The following is a 24,300-nucleotide window of genomic DNA, read 5'->3' as shown; positions in this document are numbered from 1 at the left end:
TGACCAACATGGTGAAACCCTGTCTCTACTAAAAATATAAAAATTAGCTGGGCGTGGTGGCACATGCCTATAATCCCAGCTACTTGGGAGGCTGAGACAGAATTGCTTGAACCTGGGAGGCAGAGGTTGCAGTGAACTGAGATTGCACCACTGCACTCCAGCCTGGGCAACAACAGTGAAACTCCATCTCAGTAAAAAAAAATAATTAGTCAGGCATGGTGGTACACACCTATGGTCCCAACTTTCAGGAGACTGAGATGGGAGAATCACTTGAGCCTGGGAGGTCGAGGTTCAGTGAGCCATGATCATGCCACTGCACTTCAGCCTGGGTGACAGAGTGAGACCCTGTCTCAAAAATAAAAATAAAAATAAAAATAGGCTGGGCGTAGTGGCTCACACCTATAACCCGAGCACTTTGGGAGGCCGAGGTGGGTGGATCACAAGGTTAAGAGATTAAGATCATCCTGCCAACATGGTGAAATTCCATCTCTACTAAAAAATACAAAAATTAGCTGTGTGTGGTGCTGCACGCACCTGTAGTCCAACCTACTCGGTAGGCTGAGGCAGGAGAATCGCTTGAACCAGGAGGCAGAGATTGCAGTGAGCTGAGATCATGCCACTGCACTGTAGCCTGGCAATAGAGCAAGACCCCAACTCAAAAATAAATAAATTAAATAAATAAATAAAAGGAAAGATCAGGAATTCAGGTTAAGTCATGTAACTCTGAGATGCCATCAGACATGTAGGCTAAAGGTAAAGTTTGAAAGTCATCAGCTTATTTATGGTATTTTCAACCACAGGACTGTATGCTATAAATTAGATCAATGTGTAAAGATAGAGAAAAGTTCTTTGAAGTGAGTCCCGGAACACTCTAAGGTTTAGAGGTTGCGAAGATAAAAGAGTTAAGGCTGGGCATGGTGGCTCACACCTGTAATCCCAGTACTTTTGGAGGCTGAAATGGATGGATTACTTGAGGTCAGGAGGTCAGCTTGGCCAGCATGGTGAAACCCCATCTTCACTAAAAATACAAAAATTAGCTGGGCGTGGTGGCACACCCCTGTAATCCCAGGTACTTGGAAGCCTGAGGCAAGAGAATTGCTTGAACCTGGGAGGCAGAGGTTGCAGTGAGCAGAGATTGCAACACCTCACTCCAGCCTGGGCAACAGAGCGAGATTCCATCTCAAAAAAAAAAAAAAAAAAAAAAAAAAAAAAAATTAGCAATATAAAATCTCAAGAGTAACGAAATCCACAGAGTTTGAAAGTAGATTAATAGTTGCCAGGGGATGGGGGAGAGAAGAATGGCAAATGACTACTAACAAATACAGGGTTTCTCTTTGGGGAAATAAAAATGTTCTGGAATTATATAGTAGAGATACCTGTACAATCTTGTGCATACACTAAAAAACACCTTCAAACGGTGAATTTTACTGAGATAGAGGATAAACAGCCAGTGAGATGGAGTATGTGATATCACGGAAGACAAATTTAAAAAGCAACGAGGAGAGTCAAATACGTCAAAAGCTGTTATGGCTGGGCGCGGTGGCTCAAGCCTGTAATCCCAGCACTTTGGGAGGCCGAGGCGGGTGGATCACAAGGTCAAGGGATCGAGACCATCCTGGTCAACATGGTGAAACCCCGTCTCTACTAAAAATACAAAAAATTAGCTGGGCATGGTGGCGTGTGCCTGTAATCCCAGCTACTCAGGAGGCTGAGGCAGGAGAATTGCCTGAACCCAGGAGGCGGAGGTTGCGGTGAGCCGAGATTGTGCCATTGCACTCCAGCCTGGGTAACAAGAGCGAAAACTCCGTCTCAAAAAAAAAAAAAAAAAAAAAAAAAAAGCTGTTATGAAAGCATATTAGGAGGATGGAGAAGTAACTGAATTTAGCAATGTGGAAAATATCTAGTGAACCTGACTAGAAAAGTTTCTGTAGAGCAATGAAATAAAAGGCACCTGGCTTAAAACCATGGAGCTGGCTGGGTGCCGTGGCTCATGTCTATAATCCAGCATGTTGGGACGCTAAGGCAGGCAGATCAAGAGGTCAGGAGATCGCCGGGCGCGGTGGCTCAAACCTGTAATCCCAGCACTTTGGGAGGCCGAGGCGGGTGGATCACGAGGTCGAGAGTTCGAGACCATCCTGGTCGACATGGTGAAACCCCGTCTCTACTAAAAATACAAAAAATCAGCTGAGCATGGTGGCGTGTGCCTGTAATCCCAGCTACTCAGGAGGCTGAGGCAGGAGAATTGCCTGAACCCAGGAGGCGGAGGTTGCGGTGAGCCGAGATCGCACCATTGCACTCCAGCCTGGGTAACAAGAGCGAAACTCCGTCTCAAAAAAAAGAGGTCAGGAGATCAAGACCATCCTCGCCAACATGGTGAAACCCTGTCTCTATTAAAAATACAAAATTAAGGTTTGGCGCGGTGGCTCATGCCTGTAATCCCAGCACTTTGGGAGGCCGAGGCAGACAGATCACCTCAGGTCGGGAATTCAAGACCACCAGCCTGACCAACATGGAGAAACCTCATCTCTACTAAAAATACAAAATTAGCCAGGCGTGATGGTGCGTGCCTATAATCCCAGCTACTCGGGAGGCTGAGGCAAGAGAATCCCTTGAACCTAGGAGGCGGAGGTTGCAGCAAGCCGAGATTGCCCCATTACACTCCATCCTGGGCAAAAAGAGCAAAACTGTCTCCAAACAACAACAACAACAAAAAATACACACACACACACACACACACACACACACACACACACACGATTAGCTTGGTGTGGTGATGTGCTGCACCTGGAGTCCCAGCTACTCAGGAGGCTGAGGCAGGAGAATTCCTTGAACCCAGGAAGCAGAGGTTGCAGTGAGCCGAGATTGTGCCACTGTACTCTAGCCTGGCAACAGGGTGAGACTCTGTCTAAAAAAAAAAAAAAAAAGAAAAAGAACCACAGAGCTAGACATTTAGGCTTTTAAGTTAAACTGATCACTGAATTCAAAAGGGTGACTGAGTAATGTTTCCTACATGTTGCTTCAAATTTTAAAGCATAGGCATTAATCTCTGTCTGAGTCCCCATCTGTAAGAAGGGGGTTATAGGGCTGGGTGCGGTGGCTCAAGCCTGTAATCCCAGCACTCTGGGAGGCCGAGGTGGGTGGATCATGAGGTCAAGAGATTGAGACCATCCTGGTCAACATGGTGAAACCCCGTCTCTACTAAAAATACAAAAAATTAGCTGGGCATGGTGGCTCGTGCCTGTAATCCCAGTTACTCAGGAGGCTGAGGCAGGAGAATTGCCTGAACCCAGGAGGCGGAGGATGCGGTGAGCCGAGATCGTGCCATTGCACTCCCTCCAGCCTGGGTAACAAGAGCGAAACTCCGTCTCAAAAAAAAAAAAAAAAAAAAAAAAAAAAAAGAAGGGGGTTATATTGCTACCTATCTCACAGATAAACATAATATAAGTCTTTCCTCTATTGAATATGGCCTCTAAAGGAATGATCTATATTTTATTTACCTTTCTGTCTTCCATAGCACCGGGCAAAGTGCTTTTATGTATGCTCGGTTGTTGAATTAAGTTAACATATGGGCATAACTTAAATGAAAAAGCAGTACACAAATGTAAGCTATTATGAAAATCAAGTATTTCTCTCTCATACATAAAATAAAGACAATGCTGTGTGTTGAAATATGTTCAAATAACAGGACAAAATTTTGATAACAAAAGGTTTTCCAGAATGTTCTTCCATTTATCTTGAAGGGCAAGCTACAGAGGAGGAAGACATCAAAAAGCTCACTGTCCCCTCTGGTTAAGTTATGATGATATGATTACAGGTGACAATAAATCAGTTGATTGGAAAAAACAGTTAAGAATAGTTATTTGAGGCTGGGCACGGTGGTTCATGCCGCCTGTAACCCCAGTAGTGTGGGAGGCCGAAGCACACAGTTCACCTGAGGTCAGGAGTTCAAGACCAGCCTGGCCAACACGGCGAAACCCTGTCTCTACTAAAAATAGAAAAATTAGTTGGGCATGGTGGCGCAGCCTGCAATCCCACCTACTCAGGAGGCTGAAGCAGGAGAATTACTTGAACCCAGGAGGTGGAGGTTGCAGTGAGCCGAGATCCCACCACTGCACTCCATCACACACGTACACACACAAAGTCCTTGGCGGGGGGTGGGGGGGGCGATCACAGGAGTGGGTCACTTGCTGATAGGGGCTCACTGTCCCCTATGATTAGGTTATGATGATATGGTTACAGGAAATAATAAATCAGTTGATTGGAGAAAATAGACAAGAATAGTTATTTGAAATTTAAAAAAAAATAGAAAAACAAAAGCAGGCTGGCGCCACTTGCTGATAACCTCGTCCCATAACGTAAAATGTAAATTACAGCATTTAAAGAGATTCTCTCTAAAGTTGTAACATCACAGAATAACATCTTACAAAAATCACAGATGGGTAGGAGACTTCAATGATGTAATCACAAGCAATACAGACGACAGCTAAACTTATTGAACATACGCACTTCTTTCAAAACATCTACACCACACCCTATGATCCAAAATAACTCTTAAAACTAGTAGCTGTCATAAATGAACAGAACAGAAGATTAAATCAGTTTTCTAGGAAACTTCTGAATAAGTTAACTATATGAACAAAATATCGACCTCTTAATTTTTAGCTAAAAAGTTTTCCTATGAGTGCTTACTTCAGCAGCATATACCAAAATTAGAACAATACAGAGAGGATTTGCTAAATTAAGAGGAAAAGTTTTACCATAAAATTGATACATTTTTCACAAGTCTGCATACCTCAGGAGGCTAAATTTATCATCAACAATAAAGTTAACACAAACTATAAGCTAAGTGGACACAACAAATATGCACGGTCATTTATATAGAAAACCTACTTATTTAATGGAGCCTTTGTAATTGTGTTCAGAATTATAAAAATGGTAAATTCTAGGATTATGAGCAGTCTAAAGAGAAGTGTCTTTCGGCAGAACAAACTCTTGGCTCAAACAAAATTGGAAAACTCAACTTTCCCTTTTCCCTTCAATAACATGTCATCAATTCCTTCATCACCAAACTTCATTTCAAAAGTTTTGAAACATGCACAGGACTAGATAGGTGACTCCTATATCAGGATTAATATATAACTTTCTCACAGGAGAATTTGATAAAGCAGTAAGTTTTATTTTATTTTCAGACCATCTTTAAAACACCAAGAATAAAAACACTGAGGTTCTTAACAGCAACTTAATAAACCCCTTAGAAATGTCAATTTAGGGTAAAGGTGCACCTACTAAATGTATGTAGACTGGTTGTTTAATTTGATCAGAGTGGTTCAATTATTTGTGAATTTGACAATAAACGAAAAAAGCATTAAAAATAAAAACTTATTCGTGGAGAATAAAAACAATCTAAGTCAGCAGGCATTTGTAGACACACCATTCTTGCTGTCTCCTCTATGCTTGCTTCTGCGTTCAAAGGAGTTTCCTAATGTATCATAACAACATTTATTACACTCACAATGCTACAGGAAGTATTTAAGCATACTGATTCATGTCAAGCCTTCTGGAGAACATCTTGGCTCCTCCCCCTACCTCTTTAACAGACCACCTTAGTGGAAGGGGGTGGCTGCTTTATGACATTAATGTGAAGGGTCACAAACCAAAACAACTGACTTACTTGTGGGAATGGAAAAAAGGCATAACAATAGTCTCTGATTGTGAGGAAGACTGAGATTTCTCATTTTTACTTGAACTGCTATGTTGTTATCTATTAATATGTGCAAGTAGGCTGTAATCTACAAAGGGATTTATCAGCCAGGCATGGTGGCTCATGTCTGTAATCCTAGCATGCTGGGAGGCTGAGGTGAGCAGATCACCTGAGGTTGGGAGTTGGAGACCAGCCTGCTCAACATGGAGAAACCCCAACTCTACTAAAAAAATACAAAATTAACTGGGCATGGTGGCATATACTTGTAATCCCAGCTACTCGGGAGGCTGAGGCAGGAGAATTGTTTGAACCCAGGAGGTGGAGGCTGTGGTGAGACAAGATCACACAATTGTACTCCAGCCTGGGCAACAAGAACAAAACTCTGTGTCAGAAAACAAAAACAAAAAACAGACAAAAAATACAAATGGATTTATCAAATATTAGGCACTGTTATTTAATAAAGGTCAGGATTTAAGGGTATAAAACAAATGTGTCTAGATCACATTGCTGATCTCTATTTAGTTTCTTCACATTAATGGTACAATTATTTATTATGGGCAAGACACTGTGTAAAGCCCTTTGTGTTTAATTTTCTTTTCTTTCTTTCTCTTTTTTTTTTTTTTTTTTTTTTTAGAGATGGAGTCTCGCCCTGTCACCCAGGTGGGAGTGCAATAGCACGATCTTGGCTCACTACAACCTCCGCCTTCTGGGTTCAAACAATTCTCCTGCCTCAGCCTCCCGAGTAGCTAGGATTACAGATGCACACCAGGAAGCCTGGCCAATTTTTTGTATCTTTAGTAGAGACGGGGTTTCACCAATGTTGGCCAGGCTGAACCCCTGACCTTGTGATATGCCCACCTCGGCCTCCCAAAGTGCTGGGATTACAAGCATGAGCCAATGTGCCCGTCCGAATGTGTTTAATTTTCATATCAACTCCAAGGTAGATACTATTAACCCAATTTTAAAGTTAAGGAAACTGAAGTTCAGGACTTGTACAAGATCATATAATATTAAGACAGCGAGACACCACCTCAAAAAAAAAAGGGGGGAATTATTAAAAAGCTGGGCACAGTGACTCATGCCTGTAATCCCAGCACTTTGGGAGGCCAAGGTGGGCAGATCACCTGAGGTCGGAGGTTCAAGACCAGTCTGACCAACATGGAGAAACCCCGTCTCTACTAAAAATGCAAAATTAGCCAGGTGTGATGTCACATGCCTGTAATCTCAGCTACTTGGGAGGATGAGGCAGGAGAATGCTTGAACCTGGGAGGCAGAGGTTGCAGTGAGCTGAGATCGTGCCATTGCACTCCAGCCTGGGCAACAAGAGTGAAACTCTCTTTCATAAAAAAAAAAAAAAAAAAAAAAAGTACACAAAACGAAGTTTCATGAGGAGTGAGGAAAGAAATATTTAAAGCAAAACCTTTATTAAAAAATTGGCCAAGCTGTTTTGCTTTGAGCTAATTTCCGTGAACCAACATATAAAATGTAGTTTCATTTTGGAATCATGATTTTCTTTTTTAGTTTTCCTTTTTTAGGACAAGATCTGGCTCTGTCACCCAGGCTACAGTGGAATGGCACAATCTCAGCTCACTGCAACTTCCACCCACAATTCAAGCCATCCTCCCAACTCAGCCTCCCAAGCGGCTGGGACTACAGACACACATCACCATGCCTGGTTAATTTTTGTGCTTGCACGTGTGAGTGCATGTGTACAGACAGGGTTTCACCGTATCGTCCAGGCTGGTCTCAAACTCATGCGCTCAAGCAATGCCCCCACTGCACTTAGCCAAGTTTCATAACAACAATAAAGAGAGCATTCTCTAGCAAGTTACAGAATTTCAACATCATGTCAATAGTAAACTATTAAAGCACTTTTAAATAGACATGTGTCTATTGAATAGACATGTGACTATACTTGAGGTCTAATAAAGGAAACTCTTGCTTTGAAATGAACATTAAATATTTCAGTCTCTTTTACCTCAACTTCAAATTTCTGCCTCTGAAGTCTTCAGTGTCCTTCAAAGGCAGAGAAATATAGGAACCCATACTGGCCCCAATCTCCATCTCCAAGCATACTACATTGCTGGCTGCGCTAGAACCTAAGGCACTAAGGCACAGAATGCCATCACTTATTCTCTACCTGTATGTAGAAACTAATACTTCTTTTTTTTTTTTTTTTTTTTTTGAGACGGAGTTTCGCTCTTGTTACCCAGGCTGGAGTGCAATGGCGCGATCTTGGCTCACCGCAACCTCTGCCTCCTGGGTTCAGGCAATTCTCCTGCCTCAGTCTCCCAAGTAGCTGGGATTACAGGCATGCACCAGCATGACCAGCTAATTTTTGTATTTTTAGTAGAGACGGGGTTTCATCATGTTGACCAGGATGGTCTCAATCTCTTGACCTTGTGATCCACCTGCCTCGGCCTCCCAAAGTGCTGGGAATACAGGCGTGAGCCACCGTGCCCAGCCTAGGAACTGATACTTCTACAATTCATTACTGGACAGGTCAGTCAAGACAAAATTGTTTTCTGCAGGACACCAAGCAATCACTTATTTTTCTTTAACTAAAACCAAGACCACTCTCCAAAACTAAGAAGAGCTTGGTGAAATGACGTTGGAGGTTGACAGCAATACTTGCAGACTTTTTTTTTAAACAAGGTAATTTTTTACCATCTATATTTTAAATAAGCTAAATTTTGAAATAACAAACTTCATCTTATTTTCATGGTGCAAAAGCCTGAGATAGTTCCTCTGTGACACGGAGAAAACATCCTGCAAGGAGGAAGGGCTTCTGCAATAAAATGATTACTATACATTGCAGCATCTTTTTTTTTTTTTTCCCAAACAGAGTTTTGTTCTGTCTCCCAGGCTGGAGTGCAATGGCGAGATCTCGGCTCACTGCTACCTCTTGCCTCTTGGGTTCAAGCAATTCTACTGCCTCAGCCTCCTGATCAGCTGGGATTACCCATGTTGCTCAGGCTGGTCTCGAACTCCTAACCTCAGGTGATCGACCACCTCAGCCTCCCAAAGTGCTGGGACTACAGGCATTACCTTAAGATACATATTGCAGTATCTTAAGATAAACTTTTATGTTCAAGTAGTGACCTGACAAATGAGGATCTTGCATCCACCAAAACTATATTAGTGCTTTTTACACAATATGAATGCACATTTGCAATGGATAAGCATTTAAGATACAGTCTCTCGGCTGGGACAGTGGCTCATGCCTGTAATCCCAATACTTTGGGAGGCCGAGGTGGGTGCATCAGTTGAGGTCAGGAGTTGAAGACCAGCCTGGCCAACATGTTAAAACCCCAATCTACTAAAAGTGCAAAAATTAGCTGGGCATGGCGGTACATATCTGTAATCCCACCTACTCAAGAGGCTGAGGTGGGAGAATCGCTAGAGCATGGGAGACCGAGGTTGCAGTGAGCCAAGATGACGCCGCTGCACTCCAGCCTGGGCTACAGAGACTCTCTCAAAAACAACAAGACAGAGTCTCTCTTTAGTTTATGTTTCAAGTGTGGTTTTCTAGCTCATAAATTTGATCATTTATTCAACAAATACATGTCAGGCACTATTATATAATACTGTTTTAACTGCCAATGGTGACAGGTAACTACAGCACATCTAGGAAATACAAATTCTGTGAAAAATTTTACTAAGAAATACTGGGTAAAGCTGGTCACGGTGGCTCACACCTCTAATCCCAGCACTTTGGGAGGCTGAGGCAGGCAGACCACATGAGGCTAGGAGTTTGAGACCTACCTGGCCAACATGGTGAAACCCCATCTCTACCAAAGATATGAAAATTAGCCAGGTGCATGCCTGTAATCCCAGCTACTCGGGTGGCTGAAGCATGAGAATCGTTTGAACCCTGGAGGCAGAGGGTTGCAGGGAGCCACTGCACTTCAGCCTGTGATAGAGCAAGACCCTGTCTCAAAAAAAAAGAGAAAGAAATGAGTGAAAACTGAGGCATTTAACATTATTAGGAAAATGTAATGCAAGCTCATGTACTTGGAACAGCATTTCAGAATAGAAATTCTACTCCTTTCGGCAAAATACATAATTTCGGCACATAATTTCTCCACTATCATAAAGAGGAGTGCAAAAAATACACAATAAATAGGTAAAAACTGTGACGAGGGTAGATGACATAAAAAAAGATAAGCCAAACAGAATTATGTTATGTCATTAAATTCGTATTGCCAATTTAGGTCCCAATTAGGTTGTGGTATGCATCTGTATCTGTCAACAAAATGTTCATTTCATTGGCTTACTAGGCCAATTCTTCCATAAGTGCATTAAAGGAATACAAAGGTTGAATCTCAAATAGTGCAATCATAGCCAATGAAATACAAGTATTTTGTTCACAGACACAAAGGCATACCACATACGCATATCTACGAAACCTAGGACTAAATTTTCGTATCTGCTAACTACAATAACTGTTCACTTAACATCTGTCTTATCTTGAGCTTATTGGGCCAGATTTCTAAAACTTAGGTCTGAATCAAAAATGAAAAATCAAGAAAACCCAAAAGGTATGCACGAAAGGGCCTACCAAACAGTACGTAATGACAAGTGATTAAAGCAAAAAGATCAAGTTGCTAAGTTATAAGGAAGCCGCTGTGCATCTGGACCTTAGCCCAGAACACAAAAATTGGGAGGAGAAACGCTGGTGGTTTAAAGGGGACACGGGTTCCAAATTTGCTGCCTCATTCTTTCATCTGCAGAAGCTTCCTGAAATTGCCTGTTTCTACTGAAATGGCCATAACCACACTGAAAAATCCAACAGGGCTCCAAAGCTCTCAGACAGGTGGAAATTCACTGTTAGAAAAACATGTAGAGAATAACACATCTAAGGTTAAGATCAGAAATTTTTTCTTTAGAACCCAAGATTCTGCCAAAGAAGACAATGAAGCATTAAAAAAAATTCTCAAAATCCTTTAACATAACTAAACAGAGAGCAAAATTATCTCTACTCTCACAAATTTACGGACCTTCCTTTGACAAAACGCATTTTTTCCTTCAAAGACTCAGTTCCTTTAAGAACCACCACCTGCCAATGGAGTGAGTGCGTGTGTATGTTTGTGTGTGTGTGTGTGTGTGTGTGTGTGTGTGTGTGTTTTCCTTAAGACGGCATCTGCACTGCAGATTTCTGCATAAGGGGAGCTTGCCAGCCAGCTCCCACCAGCAGGCAGACGCATATACAATGGAAACTAAAGGAGGCCTGCAGCTTCCCTCTTAGTCTTTCACAGAGATCGGAGAAGAGGACTCAACCAGCCCATGCTTTGTCTCAATGTTCTCCCCCTCCCCCTTTCTGCAGTAAACACCCCCCTTTGTTATACTCGATCAACAGTAGCCCACAGAAAACATGAAATCAAAACATGTTGATAGCTTAGCATGACTCTATTTTCTAGAATATAAGCGACTGATTGCGTGTCCCCACCCCCACGCAGCGGCAGGGAAGAGCAGGCTGTTGCAGATACAGCCACGGATCCATCTTGGACCATCAGCAGCTCCCTCCCAAATCTTCCCTGAGCTATTCTCATCACGCCTCCTTCTACCTCAGAGCCTCAGAAAAATCCGGCATTCATGGAGTCTATCCGAAAACATTAAAAGGAAGGAAAAAAAGCTACAATGTTTCCATTAAACTTCCTCATCCTCCCCATGGGCAGCCAAAAATATTTCGGAGGACTATCGTGAATATTTGATTATGTCAACACCTGTCTGCACACCTGCAATGCAACCCTTTCACCACCATCCCCTCAAAAATCGTTAACAAATCGTTTCTCCCACCACCCACCTGCCCCTATCCTCTCGATCTCGCTAATCCTCTACTAAATCACCCGGGTTCACCATATATAACAAACAATTCTCCATTTTATCCCACGAGCTGGTATTTTTCCCACCTGCCCAGTCTTGGCATTAACGCCCACTGGACTATCTCCCCGCCCCCAACCTGTTTTCCTCACACCCCGTTATTTCCTCACCGCCTGCGCAACCTTATGTTCCCCTTCCCCTTTGCCCATTTTCCAAACGCTCTTCCCCGGGGGCTGAAGCCGTCGGTAGTCGATGGTAATTCACCCTCCTCCCGCCTCGCCTCCTAATTCCCCCAGCTCCAGGGCCCCCAGCTCGCTCTGCTTCCCAGGGCGGGGGCTCCCCGCGCGCCTCACCCGCACAGGAGGAGCTGCAGCTCTTCGTTCCCAGGGCGGGGCAGCCTCCCGGGCTCCCGCCGCCGCCGGGCGCAGACGGCTCGGCTCCGGAGGACGAGGAGGAGATGGAAGGGGATTGAGTGGCCGCCGACGGCTCCGCCATGGCTACGCGAGCAAGGGCGGGAGAAGGGTGAAGAGAGACACGGGGCGGAAGAAAGGGAGGGGAAATAGAATAATCCGGCAACTGGCTTGCCCAAGTCCTTTCACCCTGCCTGCTCCGGGGACAGACTCCGACAGACTGACTGACTGACTCAGCCGAGCGCAGCGAGAGGGCGGGAGCGCGAGCGCGCACGCGCACAAAAGCCCCCGAGTGGGTGCCAAGGCGCGCAGTGGTGCAGGGCGCAGGCGCAAGAACCGTTTCTCCGCGCTCCTGCCGGGAAGGAGGGGCAAAGCTGGTCTCACGCGGCGCCTCGCACGCGGCGCCTCGCGCGCGGCGGGGTGAGGAGCGTCCTTTGGGACCAGACTTAAGGGGCGTGACCAAGCCCCAAGCCCCGCCCACGACTGCGGCCGAATCGGGGAGCTGCGGGGTAGTATTGCCTCCTACATCTTTATGTGAATGTTTTAGGGTCGGTAGCTTATGCATTTTAACGCTAGAAATTTCTCGGTGCTTCCATTAGCTGGAAACTCCCTTTCCCATACATTCCAGAGCCTATGTCTTTTGTTTGGTGCATTCCCACCTGTGACTCCAATAAAAAGTGAAAACCAGAAGGTAGAGTAGCCCACTGTGCAAGATGCTTTGCGAATCTCTCTGGCTGTGTCGTAATATCTCCTCACCGAGAGGAAGAGATGGCACGGCCCCGCATTTGGTAGGTGGAGAAAGATGCTATACAGAATGAAAAACGATTACTCATTCCAATCACATTGCAATGCAGTCGCAGAACCTGCTTCGTATTCTTATCTCGTTACTGTTGCCAAAGAAGGGTCCACCTTGTGTCTTAAAGAGGTTTTCTTTTCCTCCGAATAGACTGTCAGATAGAGACGACATATTTTAGAAGAAAAAAAAAAAAGAAAAAGCTGAGCTGATGAAAAAGAGCCAGGAGATAAGAACATCTTGGCTGTAATTATGGGGGATGATCAAATTAGATATTAAAAATTCAGAATAAGAACGTAGTCAGTGGCAGAGGCCCGTAGTCTCAGCTATGGCTGAGAAGGGAGGATCCCTTGAGCCCAGGAGTTGGAGTCCAGCCTGCAACACAGCAAGAACCTTCCTGCCTTAAAAAAAAAAAAAATAAAAATAAAATAAAAAATCCATGCCCAGAACTGGGTGTAAAAAAAAGTAAAAAAAAAAAAAAAAATTCAGAATAAGGCACAAAATACACATGTCTGAATTTTATTCATAGACCAAAAGGGATCCTTAGTATAACATGTATTTAAAGCCAGATTTCTGGGCTATATTGGCTTTTGTTCATTTTTTGCTTTTCCTGGGCTGGCTTGTCAAATTCAAAGCCTTCTCCCCACATCTGGTCAAAATATTTGAAAGGTGCATAGTTGTTTTTTAAAGGAGGACCATATCCTGAAAATAATAAAAATCAAGGCTGTCGACTCTTACTGCTAAAGCAGCAATCGATGACCCAAAGTGCAATTGCACAATCAGCAGATCCAGTAAAGATGCAACCTCATGAAGGGGGAGGTGGTCAGCCAGGCTGCCACAGAGGAGAAAGGCGATCTGATCAGTGGAAATCTTCTAGAACAAGCGGTGTACTACATCTGCCCTTGAGTTTTTAAGGTCAAGTAAAGCCCCAGGGGGTGGGAGGATGACTCCTGGCCTTTGCAATGCTCTGAAAAAGGCATAGAAAAATATTTCCCAAAATAACTTTATGGCTAATATCTTACCCTGGCACTTACAGCGTCTGCTGATAATGCAGCAAACTGTCTCTTAGATGGCAAAGGGAAATAATAGCAGATCTGATAAGCCAGTTATCTACCCATTCTGATACATGCATACATTTTTTAAACATTTATGTTTTTGGGGAAGCTGTTTTCTTCTTCTGTCCTTCTTTCTTGCCTATTAAACTCTCCGCTCCTTGAAACAAAACAAAACAAATCTACATTATTAGGTGCTGGATAAGGAAATAAATGATGCTGGTACCTAACTCTGACAGCACTTGCTACAATCTAGAGACTCCAGCTAGAAGGAAGTCAATTTTTCTAACAACTAGAAGCAGAGAAGTTAAAAAGCAAGACATGCATGTGGTCTTACTCATCTTTTCAGACCCTTTGGAGTTTTTTTTTTTTTTTTTTTTTAAGAAGCCCTTATGTTTAGTCTAATTCCTAAAGATATATTTCCTTTCTGCTTTCTCTTGCTTGCTGTATCAGGCTACTTCCCTGAGACTGATTCTTGCTTGAGCTATTTGCTTACTTGTATATATGATTTGTTCTATGGCTGTGGTTTTTTTTTTTTCTTTTTCTTCCTTTTTTTTTTTCTTGGAGCCAGTGTGTGTGCTGGCTCTTTGTGTGCTGGGATTTGTTTTTTTGAGACAGAGTCTTGCTCTGTCGCCCAGGCTGGAGTTGAGTGGTGCAATCTCAGCTCACTGCAACCTCTGCCTCCCGGCTTCAGGCGATTCTTCTGCCTCAGCCTCCCAAGTAGCTGAGACTACAGGCATGCACCACCATGCCTGGCTATTTTTTGTATTTTTAGTAGATGTGGGGTTTCACCATATTGGCCAGGCTGGTCTCGAACTCCTGACCTCGTGATCTGCCTGCCTTGGCCTCCCAAAGTGCTGGGATTACAGGGGTGAGGCACCACACCCCATCCAAGATGGGATTTTTAAAGTGCTCACTGGATGGCATGGTGGCTTATTCCTCTAATCCCGGCAATTTGAGAGGCCAATACGGGAGGATCACTTGAGCCCAGAAGTTCAAGATAAGCCTGGACAATATAGCAAGACCTCATCTTGAAAAATAAAATAAAGTGCTCACTGGAGTATGGTCATTTCTCAGAGGTTTCCTTGAACACCTGAGGAACTCTTCTAGGTCTTTTTTTTTTTTTTCTATTTTTTTTTTTTTGAGACGGAGTTTCGCTCTTGTTACCCAGGCTGGAGTGCAATGGCGCGATCTCGGCTCACCGCAACCTCCGCCTCCTGGGTTCAGGCAATTCTCCTGCCTCAGCCTCCTGAGTAGCTGGGATTACAGGCACGCACCACCACGCTCAGCTAGTTTTTTGTATTTTTAGTAGAGACGGGGTTTCACCATGTTGACCAGGATGGTCTCGATCTCTCGACCTCGTGATCCACCCGCCTCGGCCTCCCAAAGTGCTGGGATTACAAGCTTGAGCCACCGCGCTCGGCATTTTTTTCTATTTTTGAGACAGAGTCTCACTCTGTTGCGCAGGCTGGAGTGCAATGGTGCAATCTCGGCTCACTGCAACCTTCCCCTCCTGGATTCAAGCAATTCTCTGCCTCAGCCTCTGGAGTAGCTGGGATTACAGGTGCCCACCACCATGCCCCGCTAATTTTTGTATTTTTAGTAGAGATGGGGTTTCACCATCTTGGCCAGACTGGTCTTGAACTCCTGACCTCATGATCCACCTGCCTCGGCCTTCCAAAGTGCTAAGATTACAGGCGTGAGTCACCCTACCTGGCCTAAGTCTCTTTTTATTTATTTATTTATTTTATTTATTTTTTTGAGATAGAGTTTTGCTCTGTCGCCAGGCTGGAGTGCTGTGGCTCGATCTTGGCTCACTGCAACTTCTGCCTCCAGGGTTCAAGTGATTCCCTTGCCTCAGTCTCCTGAGTAGCTGGGATTACTGGCACGTGCCACCATGCCTGGCTAACTTTTTGTATTTTAGTAGAGATAGGGTTTCACCATGTTGGTCAGGATGGTCTCGATCTCCTGACTTCATGATCTGCCCGCCTCAGCCTCCCAAAGTGCTGGGATTACAAGCATGAGCTACTGCACCTGGCCTGGACTGCTATTTTATACAGACAATTTCTCTTTTTTTTGAGACAGATTGCTCTTGTCACCTATACTGGAGTGCAATGGCACAATCTCAGCTCACACAACTTCTGCCTCCTGGATTCAAGGAATTCTCCTGCATCAGCCTCCCCAGTAGCTAGGATTACAGGTGCATGCCACCACACCCAGCTAATTTTTGTATTTTTAGTGGAGACGGAGTTTCACCATGTTGGCCAGGCTGATCTCGAACTCCTGACCTCAGGTGATTGGCCCTTCTCCCAAAGTGCTGGGATTAAAGGCATGAGCCACTGTGCCCGGTGTATACAGATAATTTCTCAGTTTAGCTTCTAGGCCATCTCATTGCCCTATGTTTTCTTGACTTTTAGAAAAAATTACTAAAAATACAAAAAAATTAGCTGGGCTTGGTGGCACACACCTGTAATCCCAGCTGCCTGGGAGGCTGAGGCAGGAGACTCTCACTTCAACCTGGAAGGTTGAGGCCACTGCACTCCAACCTGGGCAACAGAGTGAAACTCCATCTCAAAAAAAAAATTAATATATAGTCACAGATCATTCATATATATGCACACAAATATTCAGAAATATATATGCTATAAAGTTTTATCACTAACTTCCTCCACTCCTCTATACACATATAGGTAGCTACTACTGGGATTTTCTTGTGGCAAACATAAGCAAAAGTGAATACAGCAAATCTGTATCCTCATCCCCACCGCCTTTTGTTTTGTTTTTTTTTGTTTTGAGATGGAGTCACTCTGTCACCCAGGCTAAAGTGCAGTGGTGGCATGATCTCGGCTCACCGCAACCTCTGCCTCATGGGTTCAAGCCGTCCTCCCACCTCAGCCTCCGAAGTCGCTGGGATTACAGGCATGTATTGCCATGCCTGGTTAATTTTGTATTTTTAGTAGAGAAAGTTTTTCACTATGGTGGCCAGGCTGGTCTTGAACTTGTGACCTCAAGTGATCCACCAGACTCAGACTCCCAAAGTGCTGGGATTACAGGTATGAACCACTGAGCTGCCCAATGCTCTTTTTTTTTTTTTTTTTGAGGTAGGGTTTTGCTCTGTTGCTTAGGCTGCAATGCAGTGGTACAATTATGGCCCATTGCATCCTCTAACTCCTGGGCTCAAGCAATCCTTCCACCTCAGCCTCCCAAGTAGCTGGGACCACAGGCACCCCACTACACCTAGCTAATTTATTTGGTTATTTTTGGTAGAGATGAGATCTCCCTATGTTGCCCAGACTGTTTTTTTTTTTTTTTTTTCCGAGATGGAATTTTGCTCTTGTTGGCCAGGCTGGATGCAATGGCTCAATCTCAGCTCACTGCAACCACTGCCTCCTGGGTTCCAACAATTCTACGTCAGCCTCCCGAGTAACTGGGATTACAGGTGCCTGGCACCATGCCTGGCTAATTTTTTTGTATTTTAGCACAGATGGGGTTTCATCATACTGGCCAGGCTGGTCTCGAACCCCTGATATGAGGCAATACACCTGCCTTTGCCTCCCAAAGTGCTAGGATTACAGGTGTGAGTGACCGCACTTGGCTCCCACACTGGTCTTGAACTCCTGGGCTCAAACAATCTTCCTGGTTAGACAGTTGTGCTGTTGGCTGAAATACCAATAATGAAGTGGCTGATAAAGTCTTAAGCTTTTACTGTGTTACCATGTTGAGGACCTAATATTCAACTTTATAACACCATATCAAGTGAAGTTGGCTATTTTTTTTTTTTTTTTTTTTTTTTTTTTTTTTTTTTTGAGATGGAGTCTCGAACTGTCACCCAGGCTGTAGTGCAGTGGCATGATCTTTGCTCACTGCAATCTTTGCCTCCTGGGTTCAAGCAATTCTCCTGCCTCAGCCTCCCAGGTAGCTAGGACTACAGGCGTGCGCTGCCACGCCCAGCTAATTTTTTTGTATGTTGGCCCAGATGGTCTTGATCTCCTGACCTTGTGATCCACCAGCCTCAAGACAGTAATGCCTGTGCTGGGAGTAAAGGCATGAGCTACCTCGCCCTGCCCTTTTTTTTTTTTTTTTTTAATGAAGATGCCAAATCATTGCCTCATTTAACGCACAAGCCAAATAAGGTATGGAACTGTAAATGATGCCCAGGGATGTGGTATTCCAACCTGTCCCTTCCGAGTTGCATAAATACTGAGCCTGCACATAGATGGTAGAAGGCTGAACTGTGCCCCAGAACAGTCACAGTGAATGATATGTCCTCAGCCGTTTACACCACAAGACTGTGAGTCTCTGGAGGTTAGGAATGTGTCTTAATGCAGCATCATGACCTATCATGGTATGTGGCACATAACAAATATCCTATTTTTGGAAAGCTTTGGAACCTGAGTCATGGTGGAGGTCATTGCAGAAAACAATTTTGCTGTTTTTGTGTTTCATAAACCACTTGAGTATCTTGAATGTTTATGACTTTGTTTTGCTTTTCCAGAATGATATGCTGATTATTAATTTTGATCACTAACCACGCAGTTACCATTCCCAAACACAGCTCACTTAGTCTGGAACAACTCTGTGGCTCTTTAAATCATTTTGCAGAAGATGAAATGGGTTCAGACAGGTTAAGTAACTCACTTGACGTTGCATAGCTAGTGAACATCAGAGCCAAAACTCAGAGCCAGGTAAGTCTGATCCCAAAGCCAGTGATCTTAACCACTCAAAATGTCTACATGTCACCTACTTCTGGAAAACCTCAAGGAAAGCTCAACATCTGATCACAGCACATGACTCAATTCAGAGTGAGATGGCTGAAGGCAGGCTGTAATTAGTATCGTCAATATTTGGCATTTTCAGTGTCCACTGTTTTGATAATCCTGGATATTTGAGAAGGAAAGAACAACAACAAAACGTGTTTCTCATTTACAGGGGTTGCTTTCTAAACTGTGACTAATCCTTAAGTCCACCTATAATTTGTACTGTGTTCTTCCAAACGCCCAAAGCTTCTAAAAGGTATGGGGAAGGCTAACGTGCTAACATTGACCTTGATGATGTAATATTGAGACAGATAGATCAGTATTTGCTGTTAACTTCCTGAGAAGCTGGATTTCAGTGAATCTCTGGGGAGCCCTTAAAATAAACTAGGATATTTTGTTCAATAGCAAAAGTTAGGTATTTAATATTAAGGGAACCAGAAAGTGAGTGAGCAGTGTTAGATGTAACATATATCTTCTTCATCCATTATATTAATAGATATTTGAGTCTCTATTATCTGCCCGCAGTATTTAGGTACAGGGGATATAGTAGTGAATGTAGTGAACAAAACGGACAAAAATTCCTGTTTGGAACTTACATTCTAGTGGGGCGAGACAATCACAATGAAAGGTAAAACATAAGTATGAAGGTATGAAGTCTTTTTTTTTCTTTTTTTTTTTTTTGAGTCTGAGTCTCTCTCTTTCTCCCAGGCTGGAGTGCAGTGGTGTGATTTCCACTCACTGCAACTGCTGCCTCCTGGGTTCAAGTGATTTTCCTGCCTCAGCCTCCCAAGTTGTTGAGATTACAGGCACCCACTGCCATGTCTGGCTAATTTTTTGTATTTTTAGTGGAGACGGGGTTTCACCATGTTGGCTAGGCTGGTCTCGAACTCCTGACCTCAGGTTATCCGCCCTCCTCGGCCTCCTAAAGTGCTGGTATTACATGCATGAGCCACTGCTCCTGGCCTTTTATTTTGAGATGGAGTCTTACTCTGTCACTCAGGCTGGAGTGCAGTGGTGCCATTCTGGCTCACTGCAACCTCTGCCTCCCAGGTTAAAGTGATCCTCCTGCCTCAGCCTGCTGAGCAGCTGGGATTACAGGTGCACACCACCACACCCAGCTAATTTTGCATTTTCAGTAGAGATGAGGTTTCACCATGTTAGCCAGGCTGGTCTTGAACTCCCAACCTTAGGTGATCCACCTGCCTTGGCCTCCAAAAGTGCTTTGATTACAGGTGTGAGCAACCGAGCCTGGCCAAGTAGTATGAAGTCTGTTGGAGAAAAGTAACGCAGGGAAAATAAACAGAATGCTGGGATGTGTGTGCAATTTAAAATTCTTACATAATGTGCTGCAATTGTGACAAGTCATTGGCTTTTGGCCTCTCCTTTCTCTGAGCATGTCACATAATGTCCTGGATTTTTGTCATATCCTGTAGGTCCTGCCTTCTGCACATCCAGTGTGAAACTCCAGTAACCACTTGCCCTGAAATTCACTTCTAGTCTCTTGCTGGCCGAAGTTGGCCTAGATCTAACTTATAGTACCTCTAAAGCATGGAAGAGGGTATTCAACAATGTTGAGAGTTTGGGGAGAATGAGAAGTGGCAGGAGAAAGGAAATCAAACAGGACCTCTTTAGGTAGAATCATCTTCACCCATTCACCTTTGGCCGAATCACTCTGCAAATAGAAAGTAGCTCAGTGCGCTTGAGAGGGTCTAGAGGTAGCAGGAAGGAGGTAGATTAGAATGATGAAGGCAGAGGCAGAAATAAGAAAATGGACTTTGTTGAATGTATGAGGCAATGGTGATGTTAAGAGGTGGTGCTTGGGGCTGGGGTTGGGGGTAGATGCTTTAGCTTCCAGTAAGTGCCACCAGCTACTTTTCTTCGGGACAACCACTTCCACTTCCACCAAACTCAGAAACCAATATTCTTCAATTGTGGCAAATTACATGTTCCCAATCACATGTGAAGTATGAATACGAGCATTTTCAAAGCATCTTCTTTTGTATTGATCTACCCACACAGTTTAAGGAAAAGTGTGCTTGGAAAAGCAGCTTCAAAACAAGCCCCTGTAAACTGTTTACAAAAGATGGTCCTGGCTTAGGCTGGACAAAGTCGGTGGAAGAGGTCTCACTGGACTTTTATTATTTATTTATTTATTTTTTGAGATGGAGTCTTGCTGTGTCTTTAGGCTAGAGTGCAGTGGCTTGATCTCGGCTCACTGCAACCTGCACCTCCCGGGTTCAAGTAATTCTCCTGCCTCAGTCTCCTGAGTAGCTGGGATTACAGGCACACGCTGCTACGCCCCGCTAGTTTTTTCGTATTTTATTTTATTTTATTTTATTTTTAAAGATGGGGTTTCACCATGATGGCCAGGCTGGTCTTGAACTCCTGACCTCAGGTGATCCACCCACCTCAGCCTCCCAAAGTGCTAGGATTACAGGCGTGAGCCACAGCGCCCGGCAAGTTTTTTGTATTTTAGCAAAGAGGGGGTTTTGCCATGTTGGCCAGGATGGTCTCAATCTCCTGACCTTGTGGTCCAGCTGCCTTGGCTCCCAAAGTGCTGGGATTACAGGCGTGAGCCACTGCGCCAGGCCTTTTTTTTCTTTTTCTTTTCTTTTCTTTCTTTCTTTCTTTTTTTTTTTTTGAAACAGTCTAGTTCTGCAGCCCAGGCTGAGATGAAGTAGGGCGATCTCGGCTCACAGCAACTTAGGCCTCCTGAGTTTAAGCAATTCTTGAGTCTCGTCCCTTAGCCTCCCTAGTAGCTGGGATTACACGCGTGTGCCACCATGCCCAGATAATTTTTGTGTAATTTGTAAAGACGGGATTTCATCATGTTGCCCAGGCTGGTCTTCAACACTGGAGCCCAAGCAATCCTCCTGCCTCAGCCTCCCAAAGTGCTGTGGCCTGGATTTCTTACATTAGCTATTAGAGTGGTGATGGTGCACATCAGCCCTGGCCAGGGATAAGAATATAAGGAAATGATAATAAAGGTGGTAATGAAGTCACGGCCACCTGCCCTTATGAAGTCAAAATCATTAAAGACCCTGTGACGTTCATGCCATTCAAGATTTAAGGCCTCCCTTCTGCTGCCCATGTGTGCTCCCAGGCCTACTTAAACACCGAAGCCGTCTCACAAGCGTGGGACTCGAGGCGAAAGCCTCGGCCCGTGGCCTGGTCTGCATGCCAGGCGTCGGCCAGGGCTCGTGGGAGGACCCGGGCCAGCCCGCCCCTTCCCGCACGGCCTCCTGGGAGTTGTAGTTCAGTCGTCGGAGAACCGAGCCGATCCCGCCCCAGATGAGTGCGCAGTATGGGGACCGCTGGTCGGGACCCAGTGAGCGCGGGACTACAATTCCCAACGGATCGTAGCACGCTGCGCCCCGCTAACAGGTAGTCGGTGGTTCGCTCCGTGCTCCGGCGGGCGCGCACACGCGGCGGGCGGTGGCGGGATTCCGCCGCGTGCGCTTTCCCGCCTCGCCTCGCTTCGCCTTGCCCAGTGCTAGCCACGCCTCGGGCTGGCCGTTGGGCGTCGCCTATCGCCCCGTGCTCGCTTCGTCGCGGCTCCTCGCGCCCCACCTTCTCGCTAGTTTCTTCTAGAGCCCAGGCTCCGCCTGTTTCCCGCTTCCAGAGCCCGGTTTGTTCCCGCCCCCACCCGTCCCTCTCCTCTGCGCCCCTACTGCTTCTGCTTTGAAGGCGGAGGCTCCATGTTGTCCCCTCAGCGAGTGGCAGCAGCTGCCTCGAGAGGAGCAGGTGAGGCGCCCGATTCTCCCCGGATCGCTCCGCGGCCACCCCTGCCGCGCTCCCTGCTGTAGCTCCGAGGAGATCCCCCGCCCGCGCCACCGCCCTTCCTCGTCCCGGGGCTGGGACCTCGCGTCCCTCGCCGGGGTCCCTCGGTCTCCGAATCTGTGATCGGGGGCTCCTCTTCGGGCCCGGCTGGTCCAGCGAGGACGGCGCCTTCCTTAGCCTTGGGCCGGGGGTGGCCTGCGTCGGGGCTCGGGCCCGGACGCTGCCGGGGCTCCCCGGCGCCTCCTCTGGGCTGCTGCCGCCCCTGGGCGGCCTTCGGAGCTGCGGCCCCGCCGAGCCCCGCCCTGGGCAGAGCCGGGCGCCCCGGGGCGCTGCCCCTCCGTGCCCGGGCAGTCGGGGCGCTCTCGGGCCGGGATATCGGGGCCCGGATGGAGCGGGGAGGTGGATGCTGGTTTGTTCGGCTTTTCTGGAAGTGCTGGAAGGCTGCGAAGTTTCTTGGAAGTTTTATTTTTATCCTAACGACCTTGAGGGACTGACCACAAGTATTAGGAAAGTTGGTTTTCAACCCACACTTAACGCTATAAAGAATTGGCCTAAATTGGATTTTAGCAAGTTCTTTTAGTAAGTACTTTTGGCACGGTGCGTTGTTTTTTTGCTTTCCTGAAGACACGAACCAGTAAAAGTATTAAGTAAAATCAAATAAGGAGTCACTGTGTATTCATGGATCTGATTTAGTTTGTCACTTAGCTTTATTCTAGTGTAATCTGTGTGCTGTTGAAATGACCGTTTTTCACTTGCGAAATCGAAGGGCAGAAAGAACAGTAAAGAATTTTTAGCCGGGCGCGGTGGCTCAAGCCTGTAATCCCAGCACTTTGGGAGGCCGAGGCGGGCGGATCACAAGGTCAAGAGATCGAGACCATCTTGGTCAACATGGTGAAACCCCGTCTCTACTAAAAATACAAAAAATTAGCTGGGCATGGTGGCACGTGCCTGTAATCCCAGCTACTCAGGAGGCTGAGGCAGGAGAATTGCCTGAGCCCAGGAGGCGGAGGTTGCGGTGAGCCGAGATCGTGCCATTGCACTCCAGCCTGGGTAACAAGAGCGAAACTCTGTCTCACAAAAAAATAAAAGAATTTTTAAACGAGTCTCAGTTCTCAAATTCTAATACGAGGCAATGGAACGTTTTGTGGAAGTCTTAGAATAACGGACCAAAAATGTACAATTTCACATGTTGGCTTACTTTTGGAGATTTAAGAAGCATAACCCACGGAGTACTACTAATCCCTGTCAGAAATTCAGCGTTGCAACATAGGTACTGAAATTCAAATTAGTGCCTTTTTTTTTTTTTAATTCCCACCGAGATTAGGTTGTACTGGAGAAATTCCTGTTGCCGCTTTAACATCTGTAAACACTTGGTTGAGAAGGATCTCAATATTGCAGTGGTCCAGCACGTTATTTTATTTTATTATTATTTTTTGAAACAGAGTTTCGCTCGTCAACCAGGCTGGAGTGCAATGGCGCTATCTCGGCTTACTGCAACCTCCTACTCCTGGCTTTAAGCAGTTCTGCCTCAGCCTCCAGAGTAGCTGAGATTCCAGGCGTCCGCCACCACGCCCGGCTAATTTTTTTGTTTTTGGTAGAGACAGGATTTCGCAATCTTGGCCAGGCTGGTCTTGAACTCCTGAGCTCAGGTGATTCACCTGCCTCGGTCTCCCAAAGTGCTGGGATTACTGGCATGAGCCACTGTGCCCTGCCCATTATTTTATTACATAGTTCACTACCTCATTGTAGTAGGTTTCATGAAATAGTTGAAGTAACAGTGGATAGATGTGATCATGTGTACTAGCTTAATTTTCTTTTCTTTTTTGAGGTGGAATTTTGCTCTTTTTGCCCAGGCTGGAGTGCAATGGTGCGATCTTGGCTCACTGCAATCTCCACCTCCTGGGTTCAAGTGATTCTCCTGCCTCAGCCTCTGGAGTAGCTGGGATTACAGGTGCTCACCACCACGTGGTTAATTTTTGTGTTT

General features: G+C 45.3%; 2 protein-coding genes across 5 annotated transcripts in view; one reads left to right on the top strand and one right to left on the bottom strand.

The window, feature by feature from the left end:
- Positions 1–12,224, bottom strand: part of RTN3 (reticulon 3) — a 77,004-nt gene extending 64,780 nt beyond the window's left edge. For 2 of the 4 annotated variants that reach the window (XM_074401621.1, XM_074401623.1), the window contains exon 1: positions 11,878–12,112. In XM_074401621.1, coding sequence (XP_074257722.1) covers positions 11,878–12,019 — 142 coding nt within the window. In that variant the 5' untranslated portion in view covers positions 12,020–12,112. Of the gene's footprint in view, positions 1–11,877 lie in introns of all 4 variants that reach the window. The other 2 variants (XM_074401622.1, XM_039470675.2) reach the window with 2 other exon arrangements.
- Positions 12,225–22,010: 9,786 nt separating this feature from the next.
- ATL3 (atlastin GTPase 3) overlaps positions 22,011–24,300 on the top strand; it is a 58,657-nt gene continuing 56,367 nt past the window's right edge. The window contains exon 1 of the mRNA XM_039471022.2: positions 22,011–22,280. Coding sequence (XP_039326956.1) covers positions 22,235–22,280 — 46 coding nt within the window. The 5' untranslated portion in view covers positions 22,011–22,234. The remainder of the gene's footprint in view (positions 22,281–24,300) is intronic.

The sequence above is a fragment of the Saimiri boliviensis genome, chromosome 6 (genome assembly GCF_048565385.1).
Source record: "Saimiri boliviensis isolate mSaiBol1 chromosome 6, mSaiBol1.pri, whole genome shotgun sequence".
In the NCBI taxonomy this organism is placed as follows: Eukaryota; Metazoa; Chordata; class Mammalia; order Primates; family Cebidae; genus Saimiri; species Saimiri boliviensis.
Note: the sequence above shows the minus strand (reverse complement) of the source record. Positions and strands in the feature narration are given on the sequence as shown.